The 27,862-nt window shown below is 39.5% G+C and overlaps 1 protein-coding gene across 2 annotated transcripts in view; it reads left to right on the forward strand.

Moving 5' to 3' along the window:
• The window catches only part of Cers6 (ceramide synthase 6), a 298,174-nt gene that overhangs the window by 209,097 nt on the left and 61,215 nt on the right, over nt 1-27,862 (forward strand). For both annotated transcript variants that reach the window (XM_058580155.1, XM_046447442.2), the window contains exons 5-6: nt 1,259-1,309; nt 5,207-5,299. In XM_058580155.1, coding sequence (XP_058436138.1) covers nt 1,259-1,309; nt 5,207-5,299 — 144 coding nt within the window. The remainder of the gene's footprint in view (nt 1-1,258; nt 1,310-5,206; nt 5,300-27,862) is intronic.

The raw sequence follows: 27,862 nt of genomic DNA on the forward strand, positions 1-27,862 counted from the left end.
TATATGTGAACATGTATTATATGTGAAATAACTTATTATTCAAATATTTGGCAAACAGCTTTCCAGATGACCTGAGGCCCTGGTAGGCCCTCAAATTCACAGTGTCCAGGCTTTTGCCCTTGCTTCAGGTGGCAGGAACCCAGTGAGACATAGACACCTGTCCACTGCTTGTGCAGGCAGTCAGATAGCATGCCTGCAACCCATGCAGGTCTAAGTGATGCACATCTGATATGCTCAGGGAGAAGCTGGGATTTTAAGAGAAAACCAACAGCCAAGAAGCTTGCAGAGGAGAGGGAGCTCTCTGAATTATAGATTTTTCTGAGATCTCTGCTTTCTTGCCTGTGACTAGAAGGCATGGACATAGTGGAAGAGATTCCTGCTGTATCTTTAGGGGGCAAGCACACCCAGTCCCTGGATATGGGACTGATACATTCAGAAATACTGTTAGGTTTATTTTAGGTCTTGCATTTAATTCTGTGTTCCTTCTCATCAGCATTCAGAACATGAATGCTGATCTGTCAACTTGAGCATTGATGCTGGGGGATAAACATGTGCCTAGTGCATCATTTTCCTTAGAGGCTTTCAATTAATTGTGGAGATAAATAACATTATCAGAGAAAAAAGCAATAACTAATATTTGTATTATACTTTAAAATAGATTCTGGTGAGCTTTGCTCATTCTTCAAACACATACATATATATATTTGAAAATAAATCTATATTTATATTTATGCTTATGTTACATAGAGAAAAAAAGATCAAAACTAGGTAATACTTCAAGATGGTAATGGTGATGAGAATTTGAATTATTTAATTTTTTTTGCCCTTTTCTTTATCTTTTGTGTTTTCCTCAGTGTGTATTATCTATACAACTTTAAAAATACAACAACGTATTAAACTTGTATTCTTTGATAAGTGAGATGGGTGATTTACCACTGGTCCTGGTGAGGCTCTGGAGGCTCTGCTGTTGAGACTGGTTACATTGCAGGGATATGTCTAAGTAACCAGCAAAATATAAAAAAGCATGAGGCAAAATGTCATGCCAGATATGACCTGAAATACTACCAGTTGAGTTTAGAAGATGAATCACAAAGAAGGTATGGTGGGTTACTAGTTGCTTTAATCTCCTTTACCTACTTGTTTTAACAAGTAACAGTTCTCATGCCAGTAAATTATTGAAATCCCAAGAGCCCTCATAAACATCTCTTATCAATGTTCTAAAACATGTAAAGCATATTTCTTTGTCCTTTTTTTTCAGACCCCCTGGCTGTGGAATACAAGGCACTGCTGGTACAACTATCCCTATCAGGTAAGCAGGTCTTTCTGTCTTCCTTCCCTAACTTCTTCACATCAGTTTCATGGTTTCAAGCATGGCTGGGCAGCCACTTGTGTTTTAGCCCCGCCCCTAATGATTGATGCTAGACATGACTTAGTGTGGACAATAGTTTTTGTGTTCTTAATGAAGTTCAGAATCAAAGCCCAGTTTCTTTAGCAGATGGAGTAAACTTGGAAGTTTATATTTGCTAAATAGGATGCAGTCAGTTCACTGGGTGGACAATTCCTGTTTGTAGCAGCCAATGGGCTTCTCATTATTGAGGGAAGTCTGAAGTCTAAGGCCTGCCTTCACCTTAAGCAGGAGAGCTAGAAGAGGCACACTGAGTTCAGTTCACTTTGTAGCTTAGAAGCAGCTTCTGAATATACAAATCAAGTGTCATTTCCTTCAGTGCAGAAAAATGGACTTGTACCATTACACATGGATTGATTATTCCTGCAACTCAAGAAAACATCACTGAAAGTGAGATTAAATTATATGCCAGGAACACTTTAAATCCCTGCCCACCAAAACACCTTTGTATCTATATGTGAATTCAGTGATATCAGTGTGTGTTTTTGCAACCCCAGATCAGTTAATATTTGACCATCAAAGCTGGGACTTTTCTAGAAAATTCTAGTTCATTTGGGAATATGCTATATAAGAAAAGCAAATGCAGCTAGGTATTTTGGTGACAAAGAGATACATTAAGCAACTTTGATTTTCTGAGTTTGGGGTTCTTTTGTAGTTATCTCTTTAGAGGCATTTGGGCTTTGGGGTATGCTTAGGGTTAATGTGGCCCAGCATGCTCCACATCTTCTCTATTACACACAGATTCACAGCATGGGCTAAGGCCTGGTATTGGATGCTCCTTGAGCAAGTTTAAAGCTAAGAACACATTGAAATGGAACTCCAATTTGCACTTCCATCTCTTTCAAGTAGTTTATTCAGATTAGAAAAGAATGTAAATAAGCAACATGACATAGTTAGGGAGAGCAGAGCATTCCAGGGACATCTGATAGTGACTACAACAGTGTTAGAGCCAATCACTTATTTGACACAATTGTTACTCTAGGGCCGAACGGCTGCTTTGCTATCTACCTTGAACATTGTCATTTGAGGTTTTCTTTGTATCTTGTAAAGGTACACTGAGCAGCACAAGCCATATATATCTAAATTTCCACTTATAAAAGGATGTTAAAGGCTCCTAAAATCCTGAACTGGAATGTTGGCATGGCAGCTACTGTAATGCACTGTGTTTATGAGATAAATTCTGTAACATGAAGGACATTGAGACAAATGCTGTGTGAAATGTAATACCTTCTCTTCTTCTTAACTATACTATAGTCCAAAATAATTTTCACATTGATGGCTGAAACTGACAAATAGCTCATTTCTGGGAAAATGAGTTGCTAAGATTATGGTCCAAAATGTAGCTGCAATTTATTTAATGGACAGACTATAGATTCAGCATAAAAGTCTGAGGGTCTGGTTGATACAACTATGTTTAAGAATAGGAAACATCATTAATATGAAAGGAAAGATTCCATAGGTGCAAATTCAGGTCAAGAGTGTCTTCTGATAAGTCATCATTTCTTAACACTGGATAATTCAGTATAAAGCTCCCAAAATCAAGGGCAGATTCATGATCTCTTGTGGGAACAGTGATAATCTTTGATAAATGCCATATATGAATTTTAAAAGGCTTTTTGTGTGTATGGTAAAAAATTAAGCAGCATAAAATTACCATGTATGCAAATACAGGGCTGTGTATGTAATTGTGTCTCTGTAAACATATATGGTAGATTGCAGGTCAGAGTCAATGTCAATCCTTCAGAGCACTTTCAAAAATTGAGCATGCTCATGATGCACATTTGTTATATCTTTAGCATACATACTACATAAGTAATTAAACATATATTTAGATGAAATAGTAGTGGTCTACTTCAGTTTTATTAAGTACACAATGCTCCTTTTGTATAAGCATGTGTATTTTTTGTATGTAATAATTTTATATATGTGTACATTTTAAGATTAAAATAACATAAATTTGCATTCAACTGGCCCTTGTATTGCTTGTAATAAGGAACACAGGTTGGGCATGAGAAGCCCCTCTGCAATGGTCATGGAGACTCACTAGCTATGAGACTTGGGTTTGGCCTTTTAATCTCAGTTAATTAATTAAGCTATTTTCTGCCAACTATACAATCCTTTAGAACTTTCATAAGAATCAAAAAGTTAACATGTGAGTGAGCTTTGCCAGTTGCAGAGCAACCCATGGAAATGGTAATTATAATGTGATGTTCTATTTCTGAAGTTTCTGGAGGTGAACTAACTTGTCCTTATGACCCTTCTGGGGCATTTTTCCAGGTAATGGTGCTGAGTTAAGGGAATCTCATTAAAACTGAAATTTGACCTTGACTCTAAGGTCAAATTCCAGGGCCCTATTTTCTTGGCTGCATTGCTACCAACATCTGCCCTGAATACCCATCCTTCATTGCTAATGCCTTCAGTTTATAAAAGGATAGTTCAGTGATAAATAATTTCTCTCAAGGGTGATGCTGAGCTGAAGAAAACCTTGATGCTTGTCTTATCAGTTGAGGCAGCCATAACAGAATATTGTAAGAAGTGCTCATATACATAAGGGCACCATTCTCATGACCTAATTACCTCCCAAAGGTCTACCTCCAGATTCCATCACATTGGTTATCAGGCTTCAGTGAAAAATTAGGCTTTCCCATGAATTTTAGAGAGACAAACATTTGGTCCATAGTAATGCTCATTCACTGTCCTTTAGAGTTAAAGATTGCTGATTAGAAAGTGTCCTATTCTGTCATCTACTCTATTGCAAAAATTTGAGAGGGATAGTCGCTTTTCTTGATGCCCATTCATAGTGATACTGATTAAATGAGTGACATTTTCTTGTGATAGTCAACTTGTTATATATCATCAGGGTACGGAACACATAACTTTAATTGCACTGACTGTGTATAGTATTACTTTGTATGCAGGGTATGGACATGTTTGCCTGATGATAATCAGAGGTTTTTCATTCATTCTGATAATGGGAAACATTTCATTACAACTCTATTAAAACAACTCAAAACAGCTCACCAACATGTTTTTGAAAATCATGTTAGGGATTTAGACTTCATTGTCTTTCTGAGCCCTCCCCCTGATTCCTGAACCTCGGAGGCAATTAGATAAGAGATCACCCCTTGCTCCACATTTTACAAGTAAATAAGGCCCAGTTTTATACCTACAATGCTGTGGAGCTGGGCTTCTATCTCAGGTTTCCTGGCTGGTTTCCTAGTCTGGTATCGCTTGGCAGTCTTCCTATTCCTCTGATATTTAATAAATATTTTTGAATCATTCTCTTTGATATTTTAAATGTACTGAACATTTCCTAGTAACAAGAAAGCTTCCTGATTCATGCAGAACTCGAAACTATGGCTCGGTGACCCACATAATAATCCAGTTTCTATCCTCTGTACTATTCGAGGTCCCTGTACTTTGTACTCTGATAGCAGTCATAGGGTTTTTTGTTTGTTTGTTGCATATACATTAGAATTTTTTTTTTCAGATTGCCTAAGGAATTTTCAGTTACTCATGTGGAAGAACCATAAATGCTATTATTAAACTGAATAATGAATTTGATATCAAATATTCATGCTAATTAATGCTTTTGGGCTTTAAGATGAAATGAAAATAATGCCAGGGAACTGTGGATTAGAGGGACCCTTAAAAGCTCCATTATCACAAAGAGAATAAGCAGGAATTGCATTCATAAGGCATAGAACCCTGTTACTTTTCAGCACTGAGTTTGAGATGTTTGGCATACAGATTGGGTTCCTTATTAACTATTAATCTTTTCCTTTTTTCTTTCATCCTCAGCCACTCACAACTGACCTTCACTACTATTACATCCTGGAGCTGTCATTTTATTGGTCTTTAATGTTTTCCCAGTTCACTGATATCAAAAGGAAGGTAAGAGTGGTTATGTTGTAAAGTACTTGTAGACGTGCATCTTGAATAGCCCTTGGCAGGTGGCTGTAGAGTCTCAAAAGCATTCACCTTTGTTCTCCTGGCAGTGCTAGGTTAGCAGTACTCTCTGCATTATTACAAAAATGCTTCTGTGTTTGTTTGTGCTGTTTTGTATTTCGTTCCTATTGCCCCTTCTCTCTTCCCCCCAAAAACGCAGTGTTCTCTTACCTATGAAAAAATATAGCAATTGAATCCTGATGGCAGTAATTTTCTCTCAGTCTTATCCCCAAGTCCCTCTGTTTTCCGATTTAAATGAGAAGAAAATTCCTTTTGACTCCTGGAAAACAGTAAAGTTTCAGTGTTTCCAGCCCTGCAGAATTAATACTCTAGTAAAAGGGTTATCAAAATATGCCTAAAAATGCAACATTCCTAAATGAACAATGGTGGTGTTTCACCCTCTCTCCACTAGAGTCTCCTGTGCTGAGAGTACCCATGGCCACCTGACTGTTAAATCCACTCACTCCAACTCCCATCCTACCAGCTTCTGGGCAGAATTCGTGCTTTGGGCTGTTTGCTGTTTATTTTTTTCATAAAGCTGTTTTCTCAAGATTCCCACACTTGGATCAGACCTTCATAGTTTTCTTGCCTTCATTTTAATGCCCCAATTTGGTTCTAGACCCAAATTGTAGGATTATTGAGCTTATATTTTCCATCATGTCCAACAATAACCCATGTGCCAGAAATTCCCAAATGTTTCTCTTCTAATCAGATTTTCTTTGGGTCCACACTTCCTCATCTCTGCTCACAAAGAATAATATTATGTTCTTTTTGTTTATTATATTACTTAATCCTTGCAACAACTCCGATTCCAGTTTGGTTATTTTTTATTTATCTTCATTTTATGAATCAGGAAACTGAACCTTACATGCAAAATGTTCCCAAGTGCAAACACAATCTCTCTCCAAGTAGCCCTTCTAACCGACAGTCATGGAAACTGGGAAGGTTTTCTTTGTTCTCCTCTATTCCTACTCCCTTAATATCACTGACACACTTAGTTTGAGCCCTCTCTGCATTTACAGAGTCTATTATAATAGCCTTCTTGTTCTAAAATTGTCAATCTTATCTGCCTGCTGCCTCAGAGTTATATTTCTTAAACCTTCAAGACAAAGCCCAAACTACTTGGGGTAATATTCAAGATTATAAACAGTATGACTCAAATCTACCTCTCCCACTTATCATCCATGTCTCCATACACATAGGATTTAGCTACAAATATCTTCACACCATTGTTTAGGCACATTAAGTTTTTCCTGTGCATCCTTGTTTTTGTTGCTGCTGTTGTTCAAATATATTAAATTTCTTTGTGCATCTCCTCTGTTTTGTGGGTTAAACCGTTATTCAGTTGAAACTCATAGACTCCTATTTTCTTTTATTTATTTGTTTGTTTGTTTGTTTGTTTTTTATAAGACTCTGTCTATGGCTAGAGTATACCCTATTTCCTCTTTGTCACTAACAAGATATAACCAAAATTAGACTTTTTTTTTGATACCTTATTCTGTTTCAAGATTTTTGATTACCTTTTTTATTTAGTTGATAAGAGTATCCTACACTTATGGTGTTATATTTTGACAGTATGGTGACCTGCCTCTCTCTTTTCAGTAGACCTGGAGGGTAAAGAGCAATGTCTTAGTTCATTTGAGCTGCTATAACAAAATACATAGGCTATACAGTTGACAAGCAACAGAAATCAGCTGGGGATGTAATTCATTGTTACAACACTTGCCTAGCCAGCACGAGGCTCTGGGTTTGACACCCAGCACTACAAAAGAAAAACAAATTTCTGATATAAACAGTAGAAATCTATTTTTCATAGTTCTAGAAGGTAAGAAGTCCAAGATCAAGGCACCAACAGATTCATTATCTGTCGAGAGTTTCACTTTCTCATAGATGGCACCTTCTCACTATGCCCTTAAATGGTAAAGGGTCAAAACAAATTTTGGGAACATTCTTTTTTTTCTATTAATTTTATTTATTTATTTATTTTTGTTCTTTTTAGTTATATATAGCAATAGAATGTATTTTGACATATTTGAGATGTTCTTTGAAGCCACTAATTCGTCCATAAGGGCTCCTCCCAAAAGACCCCACCTCCAAATATTATTATTTTAGGAATTAAGATTTCAACGTATGACTCTGGGAGAACACAAACATTCAGCCTATAGGAAGCAGGATATGCTTATCTTTGTATTGCTTGTGACTATCAAAGTACCTGCAAATGATAGGATTAATAAGTCCAGGAATAAATGGATCAGTTCCTTTGCAAACAGCATTGTATATTATGATGGAGCATAATACTGTAATGTATCATTTTGGTTAGCCCAGTAATCTGCTAAATTGCAAAATAGTATATGAGTGGCAGCTGAAAAGCACTTAGGAGTCTATGGTCTAGAGCCTGAGTCTCCTTTCCCCAGGTAAGCTCTTCTACAGTTGAGCTGCAGTAGCTTTCTTGGCTGACAAAAAGCTACCTTTCCTGACTTTTATGGCTGCAAGGCCTTAGTATGGTATAGGTATCTGACTCTCAGAAAAAGTAGATGGTCCCTTTCAAGATGAGCTTTGGCATGGTAGAAGATTCATTGACACCTACAATTTGTGGTCCCTATATTCTTTGCACCAAACACTCTGGGCCAGTTTCTGGAAACATTTAAACGTCCTTCAGTGATGATATGCCAGCTAAATCTCCTCTGTTTTATGGGTAAAACCATAAAAACATTATTCAGTTGAAACTCGTAGAGTCCTATTTTCTTTTATTTATTTATTTGTGTGTGTGGTGTTGGGGATTGAACCCAGGGCCTTGTGCATGCAAGGCAAGCACCAACTATTTTCTATGTGCCTGGTAGAAAATAGATACATGGTGAGTTTATGTAAGTTTCTCAAGACCATGTAATGTGGGAATGAATTGGAATCCAAGTTTACCAAAGCCCTAGAATTCACTCTTAGATTAGACACATATACAGTTCTTGCCTTGCCCTGCCAGGCTCTTCATGTTAGAGGTAGTAAGACTTTTATAACTCATTACCATTTTGTTGATTCCCCTTTGCTTGGTGAGAATTAGGGATGCTACACAAAATCAAAGAGATTGATTAAAGCAAGAGTAGCTGTTCTTGTCTTCCAAAAACTGTGAGCCAGCAGAACTCAGGGAAGCTCCATTACTTTAAGCCAAATGACCATTATCTCAATAATTTCCATGGGAGGATTACTTTTAATGGTTGAAGTGTATCATTTTGTGTGATTTTTCACATATTTAGCACAAGTATAGAGAACACCTATAAAAAAGATAATTTTACAGTGAGGTTTGAAGAACTGATTCTAGGCCTGTGTGTTGTCAGTGTTTACAAATTTTATGTATATATTGAAACAATGTGTGTGTGTGTATATATATGTATATGTGTATATATATGTATGTTTATGTATATATACATGTGTATATATAAACACACACACACACACACACACCATATACACGCATTTTTTTTCCCTAAGTCTGCTCTAGTAGCTTGTTTTAGCTGTCTAGCACCCTTCTCTTCTTCTGTTGGTCAGAGTATTTTTGTATGTTCCTGGTACAGTTGGCTTATTCTTACTTCTTGCACAAAATGGAAATGAGGTCACTATCAGATGTGCTTATTAGTTGGCACAGGTTTTGATAAGAAAGACCTTTACCATATTGCCATCTGGCATTAGAGCACTGTGGTTCTTGTGTTTCCGGTCATATCTTGCTGACTGACCCCATGGGTCCTTGGTCACCCTGTCCTCATTACACTCCCACCTGGAGAACCTGCTGTTCCAGACATCAGTGACGTATTATGGTGTGTTCTGTCTGCCAGATACACTCTCCATCTTCTATGTTGGAACTATTAACTGCACCTCCTAAAAACAGCCTGTTTCTTAATCATGAAATAGGGATGTTTGAAGATACTCCTTGGCAATATGTTATGGAAACTAACTTCTGAAGGCTATTCATGAGACTGTTAAAAGAAGAGTTATCAAAATGCTTCTTAGGCTCCCCTACTAAGCAGTAAGCTTGAATGGTTATATTCAAATAGAGATCAGGATTTATAAACACTGGATCCAGATGCATGCTTCAGACTCTTGAATCAGTATATAAATGAGGTTTAGAAATCAAGATTTTTGACTGAATGGTTTCATGAATCTTTATGAAATTGCTTTCCTATTCACCAACTCTTCTCCTTTTTCCACCATTGAAAAAAAAAAAATGTTTCCACAAAGAATCTGGGGGTTAAAAATAAAGGAAGAACCTTTCATACCATTGTTGACAGAGCGCACTGCCTCTTGCTCTTTACCAAAGCTGGTACTTATTTGGTCAGTGAGGCTGAATATATTAATCTTTCCAGGCTTATGATTAAATATGGTATGCTACCAAAATATGTAAACTTTTTAAAGAAAATTTTCCATTTTTCTTCTTCCCCCATTCCTTTCTTCTACCCTTTCTTTCTTTTATTAAAAAAAAAAGATATCTTCCTAATACAATATATTCTTGGTGTTCAATGATATTTGAAAGATCTTTTTTCGAAACTTTTATTGTTGTTAAAATTCTGTGCTGTAACATCTGCTCACAATGAGCATTTCTCCTGCACCTATAAATTTTCTGAGGAAAGCTAATACGCATTCTTGTGTTGGGCTCAGAACAGCTTGCTTATGTCTAAACCTTGTGTCCCCTTTAACGAAGCTGCTCTCTGGCTCCAAGGCCTGGGCCCTGGGCCAGTGGGTCCTGCTCATGTTCAGGAAAGCATCCTTAGCAGTGTTCCAGGGCCTGGTTGGCAAAGTCAGCTTGTTGCTTTCTTGGTCTTTAACCTGAGAAAAACACCGCCATCATGCCAAAGATTCCTGACAGAGAGGTATGATGATTAAGTTTAGCAAGAAACTTATTTACAGATTTGTGTCTACTCTCTGATTACTTTTGATAGACAATTGCCAGTGCCTACCACTGTGAATGCTTCAGCTGCCTTTTGGAGCCTGGCCATGGCCCAGATCTTTAGGGTAAAGGAAAATGCATTCTTTAATATTCTTACAAGGATGCAAGCTGGTGTAGATTTAAATGAAATAATGTACATAAAGCTATCTAGTACAATGCTTGACAAATAGAACTTAGAGAGGTACCTGGCAATTAATGATCAAAATTTGAGAGCAAAAGCCTATAGTAAAACAATCAAACCTAAAACTAGTGCTCACAGATTTTCTTTTTCATTTTCAACCTATTAAAATTAACATAATTTTATGAAGAACTAACTTGAGGTTGCCAGTCCTTTACTTAGTAAGGAAATGGTTAAAAGCATCTACCCTTTCTCACCACTAATTCATAAAGGAAAGGACATATTTAACAAAAGAAAAGAAGGAAGGATATTTTATAAGGGACAATGCTTTAAATTGTAATCATTTAAAGTTTTATTTTTCTTATTTTGTCCCAGGCTAGGGAAGACAATATCATGGGTAGTATGGTTTAGAGGTTAAAATCATAGACTCTGGCCAGGTGTGGTGGCGCGTGCCTGTAATCCCAGCAACTTGGGAGGTTGAGGCAGAAGGATGGTAAGTTCAAGCCCAGCCTGGTAAACTTAGTGAGACTCTAAGGGGCTGGGCTTGTCACTTAGTGGTAAAGCACCCTTGGGTTCCATACCTAGAACCAAAAAATAAAAAAGTCATGAACTCTGGAATCCACCTATCTGCTCAGCTCAGTATCACTCCTAATTTGGTGTGACCTTGAATGAGTTTCTTTACCTCTATGTGCTAATCAAAAAAGTGAAGTTTCAGTTTGCTTATCCAAAAAAATGAAGTTCATATAATATAACCTACCTTGTGGGAGTGCTCAGTGCATGTTATTTGTGCAGCCACCAGGTGTGGCCAGCTCTGCATCCTCTAGCACATCTAGGATTGTAACACACCCCTTTTTGTGATTGAATGGAACCATCTGACTAGCAGTCTGTGAACACAGCTGATTTACGTCACTTCTGGGTAGAATATTTAATTGCTGGTGTGGTACCCTCTAGGGGTTTCACTTTCTCTCCAGTACAGTGACTAAGTTTGACATAGAGGCTGCTTCATTGTCCTGGGTCCCTGGGTGACTTGAATAAGCAGACCCTCTCTTCATTTCACCAACCCTTGATAACACATAGTAAGTCAGTCATTTTAAACAACTAAGATTCTGAAGACTTTGGTATTCCCTCCTAACCCAGTTTATCCTGACTGGTGCAGCTATTATGAATAATATGGCTAATTATCGTTTCCTAGAATCATATCTGGAAATTAATTTGTTCAAATTAGCATTTCTCAAGGTGTGGCCTCTGAGTCCTTGAAGATCATCGAGACCTTTTCAGGAGGTCACCAATTATAGCATTTTCATTATAGCATGAGATGGCATTCCCCTTGCTCACTGAGAGAAAATCTGCAGTGAGTGTGTGAAGGTAGCAGTGAGAGAGACTGCTGGTGGCACCGAGTTGCACAAGAAGTCTTTGTGTTCTTCTTCTTTTTTTATTATTAGTTGTTCAAAACATTACAAAGCTCTTGACATATCATATTTCATGCATTAGATTCAAGTTGGTTATGAACTCCCAATTTTACCCCAAATACAGATTGCAGAATCACATCGGTTACACATCCACATTTTTACATAATGCCCTATTAGTAACTGTTGTATTCTGCTACCTTTCCTATCCTCAACTATCCCCCCTCCCCTCCCCTCCCATCTTCTCTCTCTACCCCATCTACTGTAATTCATTTCTCTCCTTGTTTTTTTTTCCCATTCCCCTAACAACCTCTTATATGTAATTTTGTGTAACAATAAGGGTCTCCCTCCATTACCATGCAATTTCCCTTTTCTCTCCCTTTGCCTCCCACCTCATGTCTCTGTTTAATGTTAATCTTTTCTTCCTGCTCTTCCTCCCTGCTCTGTTCTTAGTTGCTCTCATTATATCAGAGAAGACATTTGGTATTTGGTTTTTAGGGATTGGCTAGCTTCACTAAGCATAATCTGCTCTAGTGCCATCCATTTCCCTGCAAATTCCATGATTTTGTCATTTTTTAGTGCTGCGTAATGCTCCATGGTGTATAAATGCCACATTTTTTTTATCCATTCATCTATTGAAGGGCATCTGGGTTGGTTCCACAGTCTAGCAATTGTGAATTGTGCTGCTGTGAACATTGATGTGGCAGTATCCCTGTAGTACGCTCTTTTAAGGTCTTCAGGGAATAGTCCGAGTAGGGCAATAGCTGGGTCAAATGGTGTTTCCATTTCCAGCTTTCCAAGAAATCTCCATACTGCTTTCCAAATTGGCCGCACCAGTTTGCAGTCCCACCAACAATGTACAAGAGTACCCTTTTCGCCACATCCTCGCCAGCACACTTGCAGGAAGAAAAGAACATCAGTTTCACTTGAGAATGTTCTTGATGGAGGATTCAGAAGTGTTAGTTGTATTAAATCTCTGTTTAAAATGTGACCATGTGATGGAATGGGAAGTGGGCACAAAGGACTTGTGATGGCATCACAGTGCACAGTGGCATCTTGGGAAAGTCCTCATGAGCTTATTTCTTTGCATTGTGAGCTGAACAGGCTCCCTGTTTTTTATAGGATTCCATTCTTACTTGAAAGAATGGCCAACAAACTACGCTATTCCAGCTTGTGTCATTGCAGGCATTTTCATGAATATGTGCGAAGTGATTTCATCTAGTTATTTGAGTAAAGTAAATGACAAGCTATTTCTTCAAGAGAAATCTTAAACTTTCAGGCAAAAATTTTATGTTTGGAAAACTTGTATCTACCAGGGAGAGCTTGAGAGCATCTCAATACTTGAATGTTTCTGTTGAGATTCGTAGTTTTATTAGCAAATGTGATTTTTAAAAAATATTGTATAACAAAATACATCATGAACTCAGTTAACCATTATTTTCCAAATGACTAGTGCACAATGTGATAAAAATCACATGTGAGCAAAAAGTACCTTGAAGCACATGACAGACCAATGGATTTTAGTGGAATAGAATGTAAAGTGTATTGATAGGGTTCTAGATTCCACACTAAACTCACCTTTGAGAATATCTGACTTGTCAAATTTTGGTACAGCATCATAGAAGAATATTCATGACTATTCAAAAGAGGTATTAAGGGCTGAGAATATAGCTCAATTGGTAGACTGCTTGCCTCACATGCACAAGGCCCTTGGTTGAATCCCCGGCACAATAACAATAACAACAAAAGGTATTAAGATACTTCTCCTTTTTCTAATCATGTATCTGTGTGGTACTAGTTTTCTGTAAAGTGCTTCAACCAAAATGACATCTGGCAACAAATTGAATGTATATGCAGTTGTGACAATCCAACTCTCACATATTAAGCAAGAGATACGCAATAATATGAAACAACGCAACTCTAGTCACCATTGTTTTTTTGTTATTTTGGAAAATATAGCTATCTTTCATAAAAATATTTGTTGACATATAATAAAATTTGTTCTTATTAATACAAGTTTTTAAATATTTAGTTTCTCAGTTCTAACATGTCATATGGTAAATACTGATAGGCCCACATAAACAAATACTCTTTGGTGTCTTCAATGATTTTTAAGAATATAAAGTATTTCTACAGACCCAGATATGTGAGAACCACTAACCCTCACATGGTATCAGCAAGTCCTTTCTCTGCTGGAAAAGCTAACATCACAGCAGGTGACATTGGCCATCCTGAGTGAGGTAGAGACTGAGGTAGGACTCTGGGTAACCTTGGGGCTCTACTTACCCACAAGGTCAGCATGCCACTTAACCTCTCTTTCACAGATGTGCGAAGCTGCTCCTTCACATGTCTGCTTGTGATCTGAGTCGAAATGTTGGGCCTTTGAATAAGCTTAGGTTTCTTCTGAGGTGGGCAGTTCTGGCTCTCGGCCTCTATCCCATTTCTCTATCTCTACCGGGCCTTCAGAATCTAAGTGGGAAGAGGAGGCAGCGCATTTTAATAAGCTACCATCTGTGATCAAAAGCATCTCAATCCATGCTGTGGGGAGGCTAGTGGGAGAATAGTAGAACACTATTATCTGGAGAAGAAATGTATTTTATGGAACACTTTGTAGGGTTTGATTCAGAGGCTGCCTTCCATAATGGCTTACTCTGGCAAACATCCATGTGTCTTGCCAGAGAGGCTCATAAGCACCATTAGATCTGACAGCCAGGGAGTTGACCACCGACACACACTTGGTCACACACTGCTGTTCCCACTGTGCAGGACGGCGGGAGCCAGTGTACAGCAGAGGATAGCAGCACTGCTGCAGTACAGAGGGACCCACACGCTGGGACCCAGCAGCCTGCTTTTCTAGAGCTCTGGGTCCCTAAGTCTAGGGCTTCAGGAGTCCTACTCTCTTGGGAGGTGCCACTGACCCTTGGGGCATTTCCCTTTTAGCTTTGAGGTTCCATTATTCATATGCCTCTGTGAGCTTCAGTTCCAGTCTTCACAGAGTTCTTGGGGGTAAAAAAAAATTTAACATTTTATAGCTCTAAATGTCCTCTTGGAATCCTGAACTCCCTCTGTTTTCGTCCTCATAAATACCAACAAACCTTCTCTGCTTCTCTTTGGTCTCCTAAGAGGTGCCTCTCCCCCTCAAGGCCAATCCTTGCACCTTGACTCTGGACCCACATCTCTTCTTTTTCTAGTCATCAGACTTTCATTTATTTGTGTTTTCCAAAGTGCGGCCGGCCTCCTTCCTGGGGTCATCTTTCCATATAATTTTGTTTCTGAGAAGTAGCAACTTTGGTAGTTAGGAGCCTGAACTCTGTGGAGTCACGCAGAACTGGATTCAGATCTAACCCTAGCCTTTGTCACTCTGTGACTTTGGAAAAGTTGTTTAGTGTCTCTGTGCCTCTGTTTCCGTAGAAGATGTAGTTAACCTGGTACTTGCTTTATGTTGGTGTTAAGAATAAACTACAGTGTCAGAGCCCTTGGTGCATGAAAATTAGTAGGCAAAATAAAGGGTAGTTAGGAGTTTTCCAGGTGCTCAAGGGGTCATGGGGCTTGGAGGAAGGAAAAGAAAACACAGGCATTGCAGCTAGGGAAAATGTGTGGCCAGAGATCTGTGTGGAGGCAAAAGAAGCTTCCGGTGAATTCTACAGCTAGAGTTCTGGGCTCTTGTTGGAGATGGAGGTGGGGAGCTCGTCAGCTGAAGGAAGAGGAAGATTAGGCTGATGAGGATAATAAGAGTCCTCTGAACTCCTCCTGACAACTTGCGGCACCAGCCCAAGCTAAGTGACCTGAAGAAGACTTTTTCCATCTTCCATTTATAGCAAAAAAATGAGTCCTTGATTGCCCATTGTCATTTGAGGCCTCCAGACCTTGGCAGTTCAAGTGAGTATGATGGCTTTTGTGTCCTGCAGTAGCTCTGTTTTCTTTGAGCACAGGCTGCCCCCTACTGATCTTCCTGGCTGTTTTCACTCAGATGGGCTTTCTAGATCTCATAAGGTGTTCCATGCCTTTGTCCCGAGGAATTACTGCAAAAAAAATGGAAGGTTAAGTCTGTTAAACCCCATATCACTTGTCATTTTGACATGGAATGCAGGTTAAATGTCTCAGAAGTGACCTTTCCCATTAAAAGCTGTGCAGGTTAGTGTGACTAGGCCAGTGGGAGTGAACAGAGCCCAGAAGGTCCATTTGACCCCAGGCTACTATGATGTAGTATGAGGGTTATATGGTATGAAACTTCTGAGGACTTAAAGTTAAATGAGAAAAATGATATAATATGTATAATTTAAAATAGCTACATTATTTGCAAGCAGAGTGTGTTTGGAGAGCATGCATTTGATAGGAGAGAAGGAAAATATGAAGGATGATTCAGAAGTATTGCAAATCAAGCACCATGCTCTGGCCAGGCCCACCAGAAGTGATTGGTGGCACTATCATATCGTTTACTATTGTACAAATAAATTTTTATTGCAGCATTTTCCATGGTAAAAAATCAATTAAAGGTTAAATATTAACTAAATAACCTACAGTAGACAAGATTATGAGTTCTTGATCTTCAAACGGGACCATAAATATTGCAAAGGAGAAAAATTGGGTAAACACTACTTACCCCATGGTTCTCTATTTTATTTATATCTGTTTCTAAAAGCCATAAAGTAATGGCACATTTAGCAGCAGAGAAAGTAATATTGAATCCAATCAGTTTTTGCTTTTAGAAGTTAGTGAAAAAACTCTCTGCCTTTCAAATTACCATAGTGTTGTAGTTGATCATGAGACTTTTGATGGTGATACCTACCAGAACTCTTTATAATTTATTTGAACTTTGAGGGTAATATTTAATGGGTTTCAGAATAGCCATGAAATTTAAATCTCTTATACATCCTTTGTCAGAAGAAAATGTGATGAAGTTGGCCATGAAACTACATAATTGCCACATGTCAGGTACCATGATTAAGTTTCCTGTAATATATCCTCTGATGTGACTCTGAAACCCTGGGGTCATAAAGCTTTTCTGTTAAGGGCCAGATTGTATTTTAAACTAGTGGGACTTGTACTCATGGTTACAACTGTTCAACTTTGCCACTGTAGCAAGAACACTGCCATAGACAAAGTGGGGGGTGGGAGTGTTCCAATAAAACTTTATTTACAAACACAAATTTGGCCCTTTGCCTGTTTCTTCTCTGAAGTGGACATTTGTGCACATTTGGTGAACAGTGGGGATGTCAGATTTAAGAAAGGCTGGTAGAAATACTAAAATCACATCAGTATATGTTTTTAAAACATTTTCATGATAACCATAGTAATTGAAAAATCTTTAACCAATTAAGTACTTAGCTCTTATGGTTATTAGAATGATACCTATGCATGACAGTTATCTCCTTCAAGGATGTAAATATGTATCCATTTAGTCTAGAGGTAGAAAACATTTATCTATTGGAAAAAGAGTTGGAATACATTTTATTCTACATGTAGTTTGAAAGAGGTTTTAATTTAAATTCATAGGTTGAATTTAAGAGAAGGAAATAATTGACTTTTTTCTGACAGAACTCCTGTATTTTATAATTGAACAAACGTTTCCCAAATAAGTCACACTTTTTTCATTCTTTTACAAATCTTGCCACAGATATTTACCCTATAATACATAGGCTATATGTGAGAATAAAAGTGAATTTAAGTTAAAGGGTTTCATTTGGTTCGGTTTTGTTTTTGCTGTGCTGGGAATTGAACCCAGGTCCTTGAGCATGCTGGGGCAAGTGCTCTTCTACTGAGCCATATCCCCAGCCTTTATTGTTGTTGTTGTTCTTTTATTTTGAGACAGGCTCTCATTAAGCTACCCAGTCTGGCCCCAAACTTTGATTCTCCTGCCTCAGCCTCCCTAGTAGCTGGGATTACAGGCATGCACTTCCACACCTGGCTTCAGTTTTCAAGTCTTATTTTATTTGAAATATCTTTTTTGAATGGTCCACTTAACCAATTCTTTTTATGGTTAGCCAATATCAAGGCCAGTTAAAACATAGCAACCAGATAGATGGTGGACTTCAGATACTCAAGAATTTATGTCATACAATGCTCAATAAAAGAAAGATATTTTTCTTTTGATTTGAGTTTCCTCAAATTATTTAAAGTGAGGTAACTCTGAATCAACTGATTTCTTTAGTCATCTTAAATATACTTCATTTTAGTCATTGTCTCAAGACCTATACAATTTTTTTTAGTCTCTTGTTTCTTTGTTTTATTTTGTTTTAACCAAATTGTTAAAGCTTTAGAACTTGTGCTACTAATTAGTTACTTTAGAAATATTCTGAAGTCAAGGCGAAGGAGCTTATTATACTGTTATGAATTTCTGGCACTATATTTTTTTTCTTTAGTGATTTATTTAGTTTACAACATTATTTTTTTTAATATTAAGATTTATTAGTTTTTGGCCAGGCTCAGTGGCACACGACTATAATCCCAGCAGTTTGGGAGGCTGAGGCAGGAGGATTGTGATTTCAAAGCTAGCTTCATCAACTTAGTGAGGCACTAGCAACTCAGTGAGATCTTGTCTCTAAATAAAATACAAAATAGGGCTGGGGATGTGGCTCAATGGTTGAGTGCCCCTGATTTCATTCCCCGGGACCAAAAAAAGAAAAAAAAAAAAGGTTTATTAGTTTTCTATTTAGGGGTTTTGTTTTTGTTTTTTTGAAGGGTTCTTTATATTCACACTGTTAATAGAACTTAACGCACCCAACTCCAAAGGTTATGTATCTATTATATTTTCGTATTGCTCAATGAAAAAGCTATCTAACTATGGTCATTCCTGGTATGTGTAACATTTGTTTGAAATCTTCACCATCTTCATGTGTGTTTATATTTGTTCTGGAATGGAGATGGTACTCAAGTGGCCACCTCCCTTGTACATTGCTAATTTACATACTTGAGTTTACTTCCTACATAGCCAGCCATCCTGCTTCTAACACCTAGTTTGCAAAATACCAAGTGAAGAGAAAGGAAAATTGTATGTTATTGATCTCTGGTAAGAAGAATCTATAACTGTTAAAAGTCATACAAACACTTATGTGTTTTAAAGGCTTAAATGAGAAAAACTATTTAAAAAAAAAGATTGAGGGACTTCTTTTATTATTACATTTACCATAAAATTAAATCAGCTTTAAGCGTTGGTACTGTCCTTCTGTTTCCTAGAAAGTTTAAATATCTATTGTATGGCTAACCTGGTCCTAAGAATCTGGTTTCTATTCATTTGAGGTAGATTACACGTTTTACTTATATGCATAAAATTTTATTAAATCAGGAAGGTGATACATTTCATTGAATCCGAGAGAGAAGAACCTTTTCTTTGCTTTTCACTTAAGTAATATTTCATATTCTTCACCATCTGTGCCCATCTAAATTAGCCATCAATTACAATCTTGGTGGTCTTACTCCTTTTATAAGGAGACTTACAAATGTTTTTCACTTGGAAAGATTACTCCCAAAAGAGACTATATAAAACTGTGAATACTTTATCTAGCAGATGATAATTTAGGGAAAAAAATTCTTGTTTAAAGTGTGTATTTTTTTTTTAATTTTTTATTGTGGGTTGTTCAAAACATTACAAATTTCTTGACATATCATATTCCACACTTTGATTCAAGTGGGTTATGAACTCCCACCTTCACGCCATATACAGATTGCAGATTCACATCAGTTACACATCCATTGATTTACAAATTGCCATACTAGTGTCTGTTGTGCTCCGCTGCCTTTCCCATCATCCACCCTCCCCCCTCCCCACCTCTCCCCTCCCCTCCCCTCCTCTCTCTCTACCCCCTCCACTGTATAACCCTGAGGGTCTCCTTCCATTACCGTGCAATTTCCCTTCTCTCTCCCTTTCCCTCCCACCTCTCATCCCTGTTAAATGTTAATCTTCTTCTCCTGTTCTTCGTCCCTACTCTGTTCTTAGTTACTTTCCTTATATCAAAGAAGACATTTGGCATTTGTTTTTTAGGGATTGGCTAGCTTCACTTAGCATAATCTGCTCTAATGCCATCCATTTCCCTGTAAATTCTATGATTTTGTCATTTTTTAATGCAGAGTAATACTCCATTGTGTATAAATGCCACATTTTTTTTATCCATTCGTCTATTGAAGGGCATCTAGGTTGGTTCCACAGTCTTGCTATTGTGAACTGTGCTGCTATGAACATGGATGTAGCAGTGTCCCTGTAGCATGCTCTTTTTAGGTCTTTAGGGAATAGACCGAGAAGGGGAATAGCTGGGTCAAATGGTGGCTCCATTCCCAGCTTTCCAAGAAATCTCCATACTGCTTTCCAAATTGGCTGCACCAATCTGCAGTCCCACCAGCAATGTACAAGTGTACCCTTTTCCCCACATCCTCGCCAGCACTTGTTGTTGTTTGACTTCCTAATGGCTGCCAATCTTACTGGAGTGAGATGGTATCTTAGGGTGGTTTTGATTTGCATTTCTCTGACAGCTAGAGATGTTGAGCATTTTTTCATGTACTTGTTGATTGACTGTATGTCCTCCTCTGAGAAGTGTCTGTTCAGGTCCTTGGCCCATTTGTTGATTGGGTTGTTTGTTCTCTTATTGTCTAATTTTTTGAGTTCTTTGTATATTCTGGATATTAGGTCTCTATCTGAAGTGTGAGGAGTAAAGATTTGTTCCCAGGATGTAGGCTCCCTATTTACCTCTCTTATTGTTTCTTTTGCTGAGAAAAAACTTTTTAGTTTGAGTAAGTCCCATTTGTTGATTCTAGTTATTAACTTTTGTGCTATGGGTGTCCTATTGAGGAATTTGGAGCCCGACCCCACCGAATGTAGATCGTAGCCAACTTTTTCTTCTATCAGACGGCGTGTCTCTGATTTGATATCAAGCTCCTTGATCCATTTTGAATTAACTTTTGTGCATGGCGAGAGAAAGGGATTCAGTTTCATTTTGTTGCATATGGATTTCCAGTTTTCCCAGCACCATTTGTTGAAGATGCTATCCTTCCTCCATTGCATGCTTTTAGCCCCTTTATCAAATATAAGATAGTTGTAGTTTTGTGGATTGGTTTCTGTGTCCTCTATTCTGTACCATTGGTCCACCCGCCTGTTTTGGTACCAGTACCATGCTGTTTTTGTTACTATTGCTCTGTAGTATAGTTTGAAGTCTGGTATTGCTATACCGCCTGATTCACACTTCTTGCTTAGCATTGTTTTTGCTATTCTGGGTCTTTTATTTTTCCATATGAATTTCATGATTGCTTTCTCTATTTCTACAAGAAATGCTGTTGGGATTTTGATTGGCATTGCATTAAACCTATAGAGAACTTTTGGTAATATCGCCATTTTGATGATGTTAGTTCTGCCTATCCATGAACAGGGTATATTTTTCCATCTTCTAAGATCTTCTTCTATTTCTCTCTTTAGGGTTCTGTAGTTTTCATTGTATAAGTCTTTCACCCCTTTTGTTAGGTTGATTCCCAAGTATTTTATTTTTTTTGAAGATATTTTGAATGGAGTGGTTGTCCTCATTTCCATTTCAGAGGATTTGTCGCTGATATACAGGAATGCCTTTGATTTATGTGTGTTGATTTTATATCCTGCCACTTTGCTGAATTCATTTATTAGCTCTAATAGTTTCTTTGTAGAGCCTTTTGAGTCTGCTAGGTATAGAATCATATCATCTGCAAATAGTGATAATTTAAGTTCTTCTTTTCCTATTTTTATGCCTTTAATTTCTTTCGTCTGTCTAATTGCTCTAGCCAGTGTTTCGAGAACTATGTTGAAGAGAAGTGGAGAGAGAGGGCATCCCTGTCTTGTTCCAGATTTTAGAGGGAATGCCTTCAGTTTTTCTCCATTCAGAATGATGCTAGCCTGAGGCTTAGCATAGATTGCTTTTACAATATTGAGGTATGTTCCTGTTATCCCTAGTTTTTCTAGAGTTTTGAACATAAAGGGATGCTGTACTTTGTCGAATGCTTTTTCCGCATCTATCGAGATGATCATAAGGTTCTTATTTTTAAGTCTATTGATGTGGTGAATAACATTTATTGATTTCCGTATATTGAACCAGCCTTGCATCCCAGGGATGAATCCTACTTGATCATGGTGTACAATTTTTTTGATATGTTTTTGTATCCGATTCGCTAGAATTTTATTGAGGATTTTTGCATCTAGGTTCATTAGAGATATTGGTCTGTAGTTTTCTTTCTTTGAAGTGTCTTTGTCTGGTTTAGGTATCAGGGTGATGTTGGCCTCATAGAATGAATTTGGAAGTTCTCCCTCCTTTTCTATTTCCTGAAGTAGCTTGAAAAGTATTGGTATTAGTTCTTCTTTAAAGGTTTTGTAAAATTCTGCTGTATACCCATCCGGACCTGGGCTTTTCTTAGTTGGTAGTCTTTTTATGGTTTCTTCTATGTCCTCAATTGATATTGGTCTGTTTAGGTTTTCTGTATCCTCCTGACTCAATCTGGGCAGATCATATGACTTAAGAAATTTATCTATGCCTTCACTATCTTCTAATTTATTGGAGTATAAGGATTCAAAATAGTTTTTGATTATCTTCTGTATTTCTGAAGTGTCTGTTGTGATATTGCCTTTTTCATCCCGTATGCTAGTAATTTGAGTTCTCTCTCTTCTTCTCTTCGCTAGCATCGCTAAGGGTCTGTCGATTTTGTTTATTTTTTCAAAGAACCAACTTTTAGTTTTGTCAATTTTTTCAATTGTTTCTTTTGTTTCGATTTCATTAATTTCAGCTCTGATTTTAATTATTTCTTGCCTTCTACTTCTTTTGCTGTTGTTTTGCTCTTCTTTTTCAAGGATTTTGAGATGAAGTATGAGATCATTTATTTGTTGGTTTTTTTCTTTTTTTAAGGAATGAACTCCAAGCAATGAATTTTCCTCTTAGAACTGCTTTCAATGTGTCCCATAGATTCCGATATGTTGTGTCTGTGTTTTCATTTATCTCTAAGAATTTTTTAATTTCCTCCTTGATGTCTTCTATAACCCATTGATCATTCAGTAACCTATTGTTCATTCTCCAATTGATGTATGCTTTTTCCTTCCTTCTTTTATCCTTGATTTTCAGCTTCATTCCATTATGATCATATAAGATGCATGGTATTATCTCTACTCCTTTATATTGTCTAAGAGTTGCCCTGTGACATAATATATGATCTATTTTTGAGAAGGATCCATGTGCTGCTGAGAAAAAAGTGTAACTGCTTGATGTTGGGTGGTATACTCTATATATGTCAATTAGGTCTAGGTTATTAATAGTGTTATTGAGTCCTATAGTTTCCTTATTCAACTTTTGTTTGGAAGATCTGTCCAGTGGCGAGAGAGGTGTGTTGAAGTCTCCCATGATTATGGTGTGGTGGTCTATTAGACTCTTGAACTTGAGAAGAGTTTGTTTGACGAACATAGCTGCACCATTGTTTGGGGCATAAATATTAATGATTGTTATGTCTTGTTGGTGTATGGTTCCCTTAAGCAGTATGTAGTGTCCCCCTTTATCTCTTTTGATTAACTTTGGCTTGAAATCTATTTTATTTGATATGAGTATGGACACGCCTGCTTGTTTCCGAAGTCCATATGAGTGATATGATTTTTCCCAACCTTTCACCTTCAGCCTATGTATGTCTTTTCCTATCAAATGCGTCTCCTGTAGGCAGCATATTGTTGGATCTTTTTTTTTTTTTTGATCCATTCTACTAGCCTGTGTCTCTTAATTGGTGAGTTTAAGCCATTAACATTTAGAGTTATTATTGATATATGGATTGTTCTTCCAGCCATATTTGTTTATTTATGTTACTTAACATGGTTTGTTTTTCCTCTTTGATTATTTTTCCCCCCTTTACTGTACTACCTCCCACTGTTGGTTTTCATTGTTATTTTCCATTTCCTCTTCCTGTAATGTTTTGCCGAGGATGTTTTGAAGAGATGGTTTTCTAGCTGCGAATTCTTTTAACTTTTGTTTATCGTGGAAGGTTTTAATTTCATCTTCCATCCTGAAGCTTAATTTCGTTGGATACACAATTCTTGGTTGGAACCCATTTTCTTTCAGTGTTTGAAATATGTTTTTCCAGGATCTTCTAGCTTTCAGAATCTGTGTTGAAATATCAGCTGTTATCCTGATTGGTTTACCCCTAAATGTAATCTGCTTTCTTTCTCTTGTAGCTTTTAAAATTCTCTCCTTATTCTGTATGTTGGGCATCTTCATTATAATGTGTCTAGGTGTGGATCTCTTATGATTTTGCACATTCGGCGTCCTGTAGGCTTCTAGGATTGGGGATTCTGTCTCATTCTTCAAGTCTGGGAAGTTTTCTCGTATTATTTCGTTGAACAGATTGCTCATTCCTTTGGTTTGGAGCTCTGTACCTTTCTGTATCCCAGTGACTTTTAAGTTTGGTCTCTTGATGTTATCCCAAATTTGTTGGATGTTCTGCTCATGGTTTCTTAACAATCTCGCTGAGCTGTCTATGTTCTTTTCCAGTTGAAATACTTTGTCTTCATTGTCTGATGTTCTATCTTCTAAGTGTTCTACTCTGCTGGTAGTATTCTCCATTGAGTTTTTAAGTTGGTTTATTGCTTCCTGCATTTCTAGGATTTCTGATTGCTTGTTTTTTATAACCTCTATCTCCCTGTATAGTTGATCCTTTGCTTCCTGGATTTGTTTGCGTAATTCGTTGTCGAAGTGATCTTTCATTGTCTGATTTTGCTGTTTAATGTCTTCCTTGATACTCCAGATCATCTGAAGCATGTATATCCTGAATTCTTTATCTGACATTCCATCTGCTGCAGCTGTTACCTCTTCTAAAGTTGCGTTGACCTGCATTGCTTGTGGTCCTTTCTTTCCTTGTCTTTTCATACTGCTTGCGTATCTTTCCTGCAGGTGCGGGCGGCGGCTCTGCTCTCTCCTTATTCCAATTGGGGTGTCGTGGCTACCACGCCAGCAGGTCACTGGGCCTGTTCTGGGAGCTGGTGGCGGCTCTGTTCTGCCCCTACTCCAATTGGGGTGACGAGTGTACCACGCCGGCAGGCCACCGGGCCTGATCTGCCGGTCGGTTGCAGGTTTGCCTACCCTGCAGGCGCGGGCAGCAGCTCTACTCTGCCCCTACTCCAAATGGGGTGTCGTGTCTGTCGTACCAGCAGGCCACTGGGCCTGTCCCGCTGGTCGGTCGCAGATCTGCCCACCTTTCGGGCACGGGTGGAGGCTCTGCTCTGCCCCTACTCCAATTGGGGTGTCGTGACTACCCCGCCTGCAGGACGCTGGGCCTGTTCCTGGCAAGGGAGGCGACTCTGCTCTGTCACTACTCCAATTAGGGTGGTGTTTGTACCACGCCGGCAGGCTCCTGGGCCTGATCCGCCAGTCTGTTGTAGGTCTGCCTACCTTGAAGGCGCGGGCGGCGGATCTGCCCTGCCCCTCCTACCACACCTGCGGACCCCTGGGCCTGATCTGCAGGTTGATCACTGGTCTGCTCACCCTGCGGGCACGGGTGGCGGTTCCGCTCCGCCCCCACTCCAATTGGGGTCACGTGACCACCACACCGGCAGGGCCTGATCCGGGCGTGGGAGAAGGATCTGCTCTGCCCCTACTCGAGTTGGGATGATGTGTGTACCACACTGGCAGGCCACTGGGCCTGACCCGCCAGGCTGTCACAGGTCTGTTTACCTTGCAAGCGCGAAGGGCGGCTCTGCCCTGCCCCTCCTACCACGCCCATGTACTACTGGGTCGTGGGTCTGCCCACCTGGCGGGTGTGGGTGGCGGCTCTGCTCCGCCCCCTCTCCAATTGGGATCACGCGGTCACCACGCTGGCGAGCCGCTGGGCCTGCTCCGGGGGCTGGTCGCAGCCCGGCTCCTTCCCTCTGGCTCGAGGACAAATTGAGGAGACTCGGGTGACTGAGCCTCACCCCCCTTACCAGGAGACCAACTGCTTATGTCACCGCTGGTATTGATGAAGATCTCTCCTCCACTGCTTTCTGCTGACATCAGATCTCTGCCATGTTGGTATCCTATGCGAATGGCAGCATTTCGTTCCCCTTGCCGGGCAACCCAAGCAACGGGCGAGTCCTGACCGGCCCTCAGCAGGACCCGGACCGAGACGCAGTTTCCGCGGGCTCCTAGCCCCGGTCCAGGGAAGTTCCGGGAGCTGGAACTCGGCCGCTCCGTGCTTGGTGTAAGCTCCTATAAGTGTAAGCTCCAAGAAGCAGTCCCCATGGGCTCAGTTCCGGGAGCCGGAATTTGGCTGCTTAGTGCTTGGTGTTTGCTCTGATAGTAGCAGGGTCCAAGAAGCAGCCTCCGCAGGCTCCACAGCCCTGAGCCAGGGCGGTTCCGGGACGGTTCCGGGAGCCGGAACTCGGCCGCTCCGTGCTCGGTGTAAGCTCCTATAAGTGTAAGCTCCAAGAAGCAGTCCCCGCGGGCTCAGTTCCGGGAGCCGGAATTCGGCTTCTTAGTGCTTGATGTTTGCTCTGATAGTAGCAGGGTCCAAGAAGCAGCCTCCGCAGGCTCCGCAGCCCTGAGCCAGGGCGGTTCCAGGACGGTTCTGGGAGCCGGAACTCGGCCGCCCCGCGCTCGGTGTTCACTCCGATAAGATCAGATTTTAAGAAGCACCCAGGCGCTGAACCCTAGCAATCTGTCTGCAAGCCGCAGGCGAATTGCAGCCTGAAATTACCTGTTCTATGGCTGAATGAGCTGCGGTCAGTCAAAAACAGGTATGGTGACGTCAGTTTACCAACATGGTGGCTGCTGGCCTCCTCTGTGGTCTGACCGGTGTGGAGAACCGAGATGGACCGCTTCCTTCCCCCATCTCTAACCCAGAATTCAGCCCTGAGTGCGGTGCTTGCGCGGCTGGCAGAAACTGCAGCACTGTAACCCTGCGTCTCTATCCCAGCGCGCGTTGCAGACTCTAGCCGCGGGGCGATTTGCTGAATAAGCAGTTTTACCCTCCTTGCGACAAACCTCTCGCGTTTGAGTCCCCGTAGCCGATCCTCGTGCGATGGAAATCCTTCCTCCAAGTTCCGGCGCACCCCACTATTGCTGGAAATTCCTAACAAGATATCCTTTAGCCGTCCTGACTTGTCATACTCCCACACAGTGAAGCAGCACACGGGGGTAATGCACTCCCCTCGCCGCCATCTTCCCTTAAAGTGTGTATTTTTTTAATGAGGAATGGGTAAATTTTGTTTTCATGAAGGCATGTATATCCAGATGAATTTGTGGTGCCTCCTAGGCAGATCTGGATCTCAAAGTCTCTCCACAGCTTGGGAGCATATCTATAGAAGCTCATACCTATACCTTAATGAGAGACTGATCCCTACAGCCCTTTGGTGCTATTTTATTGTGCTAAAAGTCCCCTGGAAGACCAGAATTAAAGGTGTCAATTCTCCTTTTAACTGTTGGGGATGGAGCCCTAAGAGCTGGACTTTTACTTGTGCCTAGGAGTTTGTGGCCTGGAAGCCATACTGAACAGACTAAGCAACCATTCTAGATTTCCTAAAATTCTGTTAGGAAGTATAATAAGGAAAATAATGGCCCAGTCTTACCAGGTTTTGGTATTAAAATGGATGGCTCACCCTTGAATTCTTTTATTTCAAACTTTTTCTGAGTTTGAATTAAAACCACATCTGATTTTTTTTTTCTCTCCCATTTCTAATAATTAGCATAGGAGCAACCATGGAAACTGGGGTTGATGGCCAGGTGAACACCTGGCAGATAACAGAAGGAGGCTTTGATGCTGATTGTGAACACACCCAGAAACAACTTGGCAAAGGAGAAGGAATTTGGGATAACACAGAAGCAGGGACCAGAATAAAGACTTAGGGATCAATCATGAATTTGAGGGCCAAAAAAAAAAAAAAATAGCAACCTCTTCGCTTAATTCCTGCTACAGAAATGCAGGAAAACATTTTCAACCTAAAATGCTGATATGCTTTCAGCCAGGCCTGTGTCTGCATATGCGCTGATCACTTTCAGCAGTTACAAATATGAGGATGGAAGTCTTCTACCTTGCATTGATAAAATCCAAATTGACAATTTGTTTAAAAACTGCCATTTGGACCACATTCAGTGCCAATG

This window comes from Marmota monax, unplaced genomic scaffold (assembly GCF_021218885.2).
Source record: "Marmota monax isolate L192 unplaced genomic scaffold, Marmota_monax_Labrador192_F-V1.1 WCK01_AAM20220418_F8-fsc00007, whole genome shotgun sequence".
NCBI lineage: Eukaryota > Metazoa > Chordata > Mammalia > Rodentia > Sciuridae > Marmota > Marmota monax.